Source organism: Vespa mandarinia, chromosome 25 (assembly GCF_050613455.1).
Source record: "Vespa mandarinia isolate Hongniang chromosome 25, ASM5061345v1, whole genome shotgun sequence".
Taxonomy (NCBI): Eukaryota; Metazoa; Arthropoda; class Insecta; order Hymenoptera; family Vespidae; genus Vespa; species Vespa mandarinia.
In genome coordinates this window covers 850001-860000 of record NC_140834.1, presented here as the reverse complement: position 1 = coordinate 860000, position 10000 = coordinate 850001, and the positions used below count along the sequence as shown (strand labels likewise).

Genomic DNA, 10000 nt, shown 5'->3' with positions numbered 1-10000 from the left:
ATCTTTTTCTTCATCATCTTCTTTTTCTTCTTCTCCTTCTTCTTCAACTCTTAAGTTTTAATAAACAGTCACTTAATAAACAACGAACGTCACTAACAGTCACTACAACCCCTCAACGAATTTGGAGAGTTGGTCTTGCGGTGTCATAGGTGTCACTTCACTTGTGTCCGTACCACTTGTTGGTGGTGGGGCAGGTGACGGATGATGCGGCATCGTAGCAGGATGGCCAGTAGGTGCACCACCAGCCCCGCTCAATTGAGATAACATCATTTCACTTGGACCACCTAGTTCATGAGCAGGCGAATGTGTCGGTGTCCCGTGTGGTGGATGATGATGGGGCGATGGTACTGGACCAGAACGGGGCGAAGGAACTGGTTGATTACGTGGCGATGGGACCGGCCTCGGTGAAGGATTTGGTTGCGGCGATCTAATTGGTGGAGGTGAACGAACAGATTGCATAAGCTGTTGTTGCACGGATATACCTGGGGGTCCCATAACGCCTTGGGGCGAAGGTACTGGCGGTGGCGTTGGCTTCAATCCTGGCTGACCATAACTTTGCTCGTTAAATCCACCATAACCTAAATAATGGTGATGATGATTATTACAATAATCGTGAATGATCGTTGTATTAATTTGATAACAATAAAAATTTTAAAAGAAAAAAAAATAGGAGAAGGAAGATGAGCTCTAATATCAACAGCAAGAAAAAAAGAAAAAAGAAAAAAATCAAACCAAATTTCTTTACCAAGAAGAGATGGCCTGATGGGTCTCTGTTGGCCGTATGGTGGTGCAGGTGGTTGCGTGAAAGGTTGTTGCTGTTGTTGTTGTTGCTGCTGCTGCTGTTGAGCCTGTTGTTGTTGCTGTTGCCTTTGCATAACCAACATTTGTTGCTTATACCATTGCGTTTGCTGTTGAACCGTCTGCTGTTGCTGCTGTTGTTGTTGCTGCTGCTGCTGCTGGTTCAACATTGCTTGTATTTGCATCCTACCCGGCTGCTGCTGCTGCTGAGGATGTTGCTGCTGCTGCTGCTGCTGTTGCTGCTGCTGCTGCTGTGACATCATATGCTGCAAATCAGGTTGTTGTTGTTGAGGCTGATTAGGACCCAATGGTCCACTTACTCCACCGCCGTGCTGACCAGTTTGTTGCTGAAGGGCAAGTGCCTTTTTATTAAGAAGACCAAGAAGGTAATAGAAATCAATAAATCATATAAGAAAGTGTGTTGAGAAAAAATAATTATTATTATTATTATTATTATTATTATTATTATTATTATTATTATTATTATTATTATTATTAATATTATTATTATTACTATTAATATTATTATTATTAATACTATTATCATTATTATTATTATTACTATCATTATCATCATTTTAAAATATTCTTTAAATAACAAATAACATACCCGTTGCTTTATAAAAGCGGCCATTAAAGGTGGATTACTCTTGAGTATTTGTAGTATTTGGTTTTGCTGTTCAGGAGTATGAGGACTTCTGAGTGTTTGCATTAATTGCTGCAAGGCATGCTTGTGCATATTGCTTTGAGCCTGAGCAGGTGCCACTTGACCTACCGGACCTCCGATAACACCTGGCTGCCTTGGCATTTGACCACCCATTGCCATAGTCGGTTGACCCTGATGTTGTTGCTGTTGTTGCATCAATTGTTGCGGCGTTTGTTGCCTCAATCCAGGATTTTGTTGCATCACAGCGTTAGGTTGGTACCTACTGTAAACGAAAAAAAAAAAAAAAAAAAAAAAAAAAAAATAAAAAAAAATAAAACAAAAATAAAGAATGATAAGTCAATATCAAATATCGGTGTCTTATTAAGAAAATCGATCATATTGAAAATTTTTTGGATACTATACCTGCCGGTCCACTGATCCATAGGAATAAGATGTGTACCAGCTGGATTTGGCATTTGCACAGGCATCGGTCTTTGCATTTGTGGAGGTGGCATAACACCGCCTGCCTGACCACTTACACCAACACCACCACCTGGTGTTACTTTACCATAACCAACATGCGGTGCTTGTTGCCTAGCGGCTTCCTCTTGCACCTGTTTAACAACTTGCAAAACATGTGCCGGTGGTGTCTGCGTGCCAGGCTTCAAACCAATTCCTGGTTGATGCGGTGATGGTAAATTCGTTGGACTAACACCAGGTTTTATAGGAACACCGGCAACTATTGCAACGTTTGAAGTTTGTTGTCCTGCTTGCATAGCTCCAACTGGTCCAGTAGGTCGTGTATTCATCACAGCCATTCTCCTCCTATGTATATATGATTAAATCAATTATTACATAGGAAAATATTAATTTTATTTCCAATTATAATTTTATATATATATTAACCTTAACAGTTGTGCTTGCTGCAAACGTTGCTGAAGCTGCTGTTGTTTTAATTTATGTTTGATATTAGAACAGAATGGTACAAGACACTTGGTTTCTTGGCAGTGCTTCGTATGATAACAACAGCACAACGTTATCACTTGCTTGCAAATTGGACAACCACCACTTGTCATTCTCTTACAGACTTTAGTATGCGTTACTACTCTCTTCATCTTTTGACAACTTGGTAACCGACAATTAGCATCTCTACATTGGCAAGCATGTACCAATGATTGAATACATCTTTGTATCAAGAGTTTTCTTGCTTCCTATATTTATTTTTTGTTTTTTTTTTTTAAATAAACAAAAACAATCATTTTGTTAATTCACGTTCTTTATTTTGTTGAAGGGGGAAAAAAAAAGAGAGAAAAGAAAAGATAAGATAATCTTTTTTTTTTTTTTTTTTATTTACCTGTGGATTAACTTGTTTTGCATCAACTGGCGATGATCCATCGTCCAAATCTAAACCAAGTTTCTCCATATGATGAGGATGTCCATCCTTTTCTTTACAACTGATGCATAAATCAAAATCCTAAAAGAAAATTTGTTAAAGTTTTATTACACACACACATATATATATATATATATATATATATATATATATATATATATAAAAAGAAAAAGAAAAATTGTATCACTTACATCACAGACAGTACAATGGTATCTCGTTTCAACGTGACTCTTACAATTATTACAAGTATAAACGAATTTGTCTTGACCTTGATTATGTAATTCATATAACATTGACATCGAGCTAAACTTCGCTCGTCTTAACGATGAGAACTCGTAATGTTTTTCTCTAGCCATTGTTAAGAAAGCATCACGTCCATCCATAAGATCACAATTAATAACAGGATCTGGATCTTGAATTGGCTGAAAAAGAAAAAGAAAAAAAAATAAATAAATTACAATGAATTAAAATGTTCAATAAATTTTGATCTTTAAATTGATTGATATTTAGAAGATAATAAATGTTCCTTTTTTTTTCTCTCCCTTTTTTCTTTGTATTTTTATTTTTTTTTTTTTTTTTTTTTTTTTGTTTATATACTTACTGCTAAACTGGCTGCACTTTGAGCGCTATGCAACCTAATTACGAAGAAAACTTCCTTGTGTTTCTCCATGGTCGCAAATATTTTAGCAGAGAGATCATTACCAGTTTGAGGAGTGTTAGACTTTTTACTATTTTTTCTTTGATTCGCTTTAGATTTATTAGACTTCTTAGCCTTTTTCTGTCCTTTCTTCTTACCATCCGGACCAGTTTCTGAATCTTCATTCAACGAAAAGATCTGAAGAAAAAAGAAAGAAAAAAAAAATACAATCGTTATACATATATATATATATATGTGTGTGTGTGTTCCAACGAGAAGAAATATAATTATTTACAAAATGTTATTATTAAGAAATGAAAAATGAAACTTACAGCATTTGCTGCAGCTGCGGCAGCCTCTGCAGCTTCAGCTTGTTTACGTTTCTCTTCCTCTTCTTGATCCAATTCTTTAATACTTTCTTCCAACACATTCGGCCAAAAGTCACCCTCAAAATATGGCAAATCTGCTGCCGAGGATAATTTATCCTCCATCGCTTGTTTCAAAATATCCTATATGCATAGAAAATAAATAAATAAACAATAATAATAATAATAATAATAATAATAATAATAATAGTAGTAATAATAAAATAAAAAAATCATGAATAATGATACAACAATCATTTTATTTTTCATAATATAAAATTATTAAATAATGTTTGTCTGACAATCCTCTGTTCTAATTGATCAATGCGATAAGAACAATAGCTTCTTCAGACAATTTACTTTAAGTCTCATCTGACATCTGACTACGATCATTTCGTTGGACAGATAACACTTGAGACTACAAATAATATATTAAATCTCTTAGATATTTGTGAAGAAAAAAAAAGAAACAAAAAAAAAAAAAAATAAATAAATAAAATAATAAAAAAAAAAAAAAAAAAAAAAAAAAAGAAAGCAACAGCATACCTTGTAATCGAGTACTATTCTTTCCATAATTCCTTTGTCCAACATTTTCTTATACCACTCTTGCAATCGCTTAGGCTTAGGAATTTTTTGTTCTTGAGGATGGCAGTGGAATATATAATCATCTCCTTCCGATGGTGGACAAGCCCAAATATGAGCCATAGTATAACTATATATAAATTATATTCAATATATATATATAGAGAAAGAGAGATTAGGAAATAATATAATTGATTAAATTCTAAGGATTAATTTCTAAAAAAAAAAAAAAAAAAAAAGAGAGAGAGAAAGTATATATATATTACTAACCCAAGTTGTTTAGCGTAGTCTAAATATCCAAGAAGTATTTCATGATAAACAGCAGTACGAAATTGTCTAGGCCGGAAGAAATGTACAGAATCCAAGTACGCTATGTAAACTCTTCTTGTATTTGGTGGAGTGCATTCGCTTCCATATTCTTGTACGTGCATACCAAAAAAACATACGTCCGTACCGTCGACCTCTTCAAATGCAAATAATGCCTTAGCACGGTATGGAAATTCACCAGGCATATCACCATTCTCTACGAATCTACTTCTCATTCCTGGTTTAACTTCTACTACTTTATCACTAGATGCAACAACTCTAATGGCTACCTCACCGGCGCCAGCTTCCTTCTTCTTAAGAAAATTGTTCACGCGCGTTTCAATATACGTTCCTAATTTTGTTACCGGCAAACGTTTGGCGTTAAACTTATTCTCTTTACGCTTCTGTCCTTTCTTCTTTAGACAATTATCACAGGTAAATCTATGCATATATGCAAAAAAAGAAAAAAAAAAAAAAAAAAAAAGAAGAAAGAAAGAAAAAAAAATTAATTAATTCCCAAATTATTTAAATGCATGTGTGTATATGTGTCTGTATGTGTGTGTGTGAAAATAATTAATATTTATTTAATTAATATATTTACTTACCCTAATGGCCAAATTTGTTCCATATGTAATACACAAATTTGATGTACTTTCCTACCGCAGTCTGTGCACACAACAAAAGGCTCTAATTCTAAATGATCATTCTTCATCTCCTGGAACTGTTCTTTCTTGATGGCACTATTAAAGATACATATTTTTATAAACATATATATATATTTATTTATATATATATATATGTGTGTATATATTTAGCATATATAAAAATATATAATATATATATATATATATATATATATACATATAATCTTATTTATATATAAATACTCACGTTTGTGGTTGTGTTGGGTCATCTCCTAACGTCACAGTGTCACCAGGTATGTCGTTGAAACATTTCTGACAGAAGGTGTATCTGTCGGAAATAAGACCATATGCCTTTAGACTATCGTTCCAATAGATTTTTTTATAGATCCAAATTTCATGCATGCATCATATATTTTAATTCGGTGTTCAAAAAAGGCCAATATTTTTCACGTTCCAAATTATCAGTCCAAATCCAATTTTGACAAAGGGACGTGGTTTTTTTTCATAATTACACATGCAATTATAAATTTTTATTATTATTATTTTTTTTTGTTTTTGTTTTTGCCAATTATTAATTATTTCATATATATATATATATATATTCGTTGTCATATTTGTTCCCAAAAGTTGTAGAAATTCATTGTCCACATTTATTTATTTATTTAATTTTTTTTTTTTAAGTATTTTATATATATATATATATATTATTTTTTTAATTTTTATTTTTAATAATTATCGTTCGTTTAAAATATTCAGATTTCCAAGTTCATTTTTGTCCAATTTTCCAAATATCAATTTTTCGTTGCACGAAGAAGTAGTAGTAGTAGTGGTAGTGGTAGTAGTAGTAGTAGTAGAGTAGAGTAGTAGTAGTAGAGTAGTAGTAGAGTCGGAAAGAAGCAAAGGATGTGGGCAACACAAGAAGCAAGCAGCAAACAAGGATTTGTGTGCACGTGCGGAACCCATGGGTAGAGCGAAGGTACCATATACAAAGAAGAAAACAAGTGCCATTGTTAGACACAATATATATATACATATATATATATATATATTGTGTTATATACAATATATATGTATATTACAAAAATGAAGAAAATATAATATACTAATGTAAAAGGAAAAAAAAAAGAAACAAAAAAAGGATATACTTAAGAGTTACACAATTCATTTTTTAATATGTGCAATTTAAGAGAATTTTCAACGGGGGTGTGGTGGGAGGGAGAAAAAAAAACAAATTTTCTTAAAAGAAAGATCTCAAGGGGAGGACGGGAAAATAAATAAATAAAAGATAAATGAAGAGATCAAATTAACAAAAAATGAAAAAAAAAATATATATATATATAAGTTAGCCTTGCAAGCAAATCAGATACTTCAAAATGTATATCCTTTAAGCATTTAAATAATAATAATAATAATTATTATAGTAATAATAATACTAATACTAATAATAATAATAATAATAATAATAATAATAATAATAATAATAATTAAATCCTACATGTGTGAATAAAATCTTAAACAAAAAAAAAAAAAAAGAAAAGAAAAAAGAAACTACTAAAAATAACAACATATAAATACATTAAAATAATAATAATAATAATAATAATCTTATTATTATTATTATTATTATTATTATCATTATTATTATTATTGAGATTAGAGTTAGAAAATTTGTCTTTGTTGGTCAGGGGACTGGCTTGAAACGGTCTGAATTAACTGCATCAAGCTAATTAACCTGCCAAAATTTAATTTGGCGCATTCGATACAAGAAAACTTTTAAAAAGTTCAAAAGTATCAAAGAGATCGAACGCGCACTACTGGGGTCACTATCATTTCTTGAATGATTTACATAATCGATAAAAAAAAATAAAAATAAAAAAAAAAAAAAATCAAATCAAACCAAACATAATAAAAACATTCTCATCTAAATTGGTAATGACATTTATCAATTCAGAATAAATTCGAATAAAGAAAATGATGGGAAATAAACCAAAAAAAGAAAAAAAAAACAAAAAAAAGGAAAGAAAGAAAAAAAAATATATATATATATATATACACTACTCAAATATTTCCTCATGCAAATTATTTCTGTAATATTAAAACAAAGTGCAATAAAACAATCATCATCATTATTATTATTATTATTATTATTATTATTATTTATTTATTTATTTATTTATTTATTTATTTATTTATATATATATATATAAACTTATACTGACCTGTTCTTATATGAGTAGTATTTAGCATCTCTTGGTATCGTACACAGCTGCTTCCCATAGCAACAGAGTACTTGTGGGTTGAATGTGTATTTCCTACCGCAACAGTATCCTAAAGCTTGCATTACTGGATCTATTTCTTGTTCAAAAACTTCTGATAACTGTGAACGAAAAAAATTAATGTATATATATATATATATATATATAAAAAAGAAAATAGAAAAGAAAAAAGGAAGAAAATAAAGAGAAAAAAGAAAAGTAAAGAAAAATATATATATATATTGTTTTTATACTAAAAATTTATAATGAAATGAATAAAGAATAAAATGAATTGTATTTTACCTTTGTACAATATCTATAAACTCGAGAAGTTTTGCGATTATAAAGCCAAGCATTGTCGAACATCATCCAAACATCATCGACATATTCCCAAGGATCACTATATTGTCCTGTATCTAATTTTCTTTTGATCGTTGAAAGATCCATTGGTTTTTTAACAATATCAAAATAATCAGGTATGCCCAATGCTTGTGGATCAACTGGTTGCCTGAATGGTAAAGATTCTGGATCCTGTCGATACAATTTATCAAGCGTTGGCATAAGTGCTTGGCGTAATTCATCGGGTTTAAACAAACACAATCTTTTTTTATCGGATGATGTACCGCTAGGTTGTATTGGTTCAGGAACAAGAGGTTTTATATCAGACGTTGTCGTATCTTGACTTGACATTGAAGTAACTGTCTCTTCTTTTATACCAGATGATTCATCTTTGACAACACCCTCGGCTGAACCTTCCTCCATTGGTTCACTTTTAATTTCGGTTTTAATCGATACATCATTGTTAACATTTTTACCACCGTCCATCCTATCCCTTAACCATTCAATATCAGAACCGTCCTCTTGCTTAATTTCCATCTTCATATTTTCCTCTTTAATCGAATCCAATTTTCCTTTATTATTGTTCATTGGCGGACTAGGAGAATTATCACGATCCAAGGCCGCCGTAATAGCGGCCATTTGCGAAGACATCGATGAACTTCTTGGGGCATTTAACGCAGCTCTTTCCTGGGAAGTCATACCCTTTCCCAAACTTGCAAGGCCAGCTGGCGATGGTGTCGTACCCGGATGAGGTGGGGTTTGATTAGCGGAAGATACAGTCTGATTTGGAGTCATTAACGAAGGAACTATTGGCGTATTAGGGGTGGAAGTTGTAGACTGAGGTCCATTTGTTGTTGTAACAGGACTAGGAATGGGTCCACTTGATGCAGGAGGTGGTATAGTTTGTGGTGTTGTTGTGGTTATGCTAGGATCACCAGGCGTAGAAGCTGACAATGGTCGATTATTACTAAATTGTTGATTTTGTTGCTGATTAGTTTGTTGTTGTTGTATATTACTGAACGGCGACGGTGCTTGTGGCATTGCAGTAGCTGCGGCACTTTGATTCGAAGTACTTGTTGGTTGTTGTTGTTGTTGTTGTTGACTTTGTGGTTGTGGCTGTGGTTGTTGTTGTTGTTGTTGTTGTGGCACACTTTGTGGTTGTTGTTGTTGTTGTTGCTGCTGTGGTACACTTTGTGGTTGTTGTTGCTGTTGTTGTGGCACACTTTGCGGTTGTTGTTGTTGTTGCTGCTGCTGCTGTTGCTGTTGTTGTTGTTGCTGTTGTTGTACCACTTGAACTTGAGCAAGCCTGACCTTCATGATATCAGGAAATTGATGTTGATTTTGTACGGGACTACTGTTAGGTAAACTGGAAGTGCCATTGGAGGTTGGAAATTGACTAGTCGTTGCTGATGTAGTTGTCGTGGTTAAATTAGCCTGCGACATTTGTGCCTGACCGAATGGACTAAGACCGGAATTTTGAACCATACTTGGATTAGATGTTGATTGTCCATTTGGACTGGGACCAGAAGGCCCAACAAGTAATCCTTGCTGTTGTTGTTGTTGCTGCTGCTGCTGCTGTTGCTGTATTTGTTGCTGCTGTGCTTGTTGAGCTTGCTGTGCTTGTTGAGCTTGTTGTACCTGTTGAGCTTGCTGTGCCTGTTGAGCTTGCTGTGCCTGTTGAGCTTGCTGTGCCTGTTGAGCTTGCTGTTGTTGTTGCTGCTGCTGCTGCTGCTGTTGCTGAGCAGCCTGTTGTTGTTGTTGTTGTTGTGGAAATTGCATTCGATTATGTTGAATGCCCATGCCCGATAATGGTCCAATTTGGCCCATGTTAGGTGAATGCCTCCTTAAATTAGGTGGTACTTTGCCGATCGGCCTTGATGGTAAAATCCTACCAACATCCTGTGGTGCACAAGGCCGTAAATCAGGACCAGCCGCGCCCGATGGTTGAGGCTGTTGTTGCTGTTGGGCCGCTTGCAATTGCTGTTGCTGTTGCTCTTTTCTTTTCTGACGTTTCTCCTCCAGTTCCTTTTGTATT

General features: G+C 33.4%; 1 protein-coding gene across 6 annotated transcripts in view; it reads right to left on the bottom strand.

Moving 5' to 3' along the window:
* The window catches only part of LOC118446580 (CREB-binding protein), a 27864-nt gene that overhangs the window by 3376 nt on the left and 14488 nt on the right, over positions 1–10000 (bottom strand). For 3 of the 6 annotated variants that reach the window (XM_035877412.2, XM_035877415.2, XM_035877418.2), the window contains 15 exons: positions 7930–10000; positions 7591–7748; positions 5619–5729; positions 5333–5467; positions 4692–5168; positions 4386–4551; positions 3807–3983; positions 3439–3672; positions 3029–3259; positions 2799–2918; positions 2351–2655; positions 1868–2269; positions 1409–1727; positions 746–1160; positions 1–578 (listed from right to left, as the gene is read on the bottom strand). The exon at positions 1–578 is cut by the window's left edge and continues 3376 nt beyond it; the exon at positions 7930–10000 is cut by the window's right edge and continues 520 nt beyond it. In XM_035877412.2, coding sequence (XP_035733305.1) covers positions 103–578; positions 746–1160; positions 1409–1727; positions 1868–2269; positions 2351–2655; positions 2799–2918; positions 3029–3259; positions 3439–3672; positions 3807–3983; positions 4386–4551; positions 4692–5168; positions 5333–5467; positions 5619–5729; positions 7591–7748; positions 7930–10000 — 5797 coding nt within the window. In that variant the 3' untranslated portion in view covers positions 1–102. The remainder of the gene's footprint in view (positions 579–745; positions 1161–1408; positions 1728–1867; positions 2270–2350; positions 2656–2798; positions 2919–3028; positions 3260–3438; positions 3673–3806; positions 3984–4385; positions 4552–4691; positions 5169–5332; positions 5468–5618; positions 5730–7590; positions 7749–7929) is intronic. The other 3 variants (XM_035877416.2, XM_035877414.2, XM_035877417.2) reach the window with 3 other exon arrangements.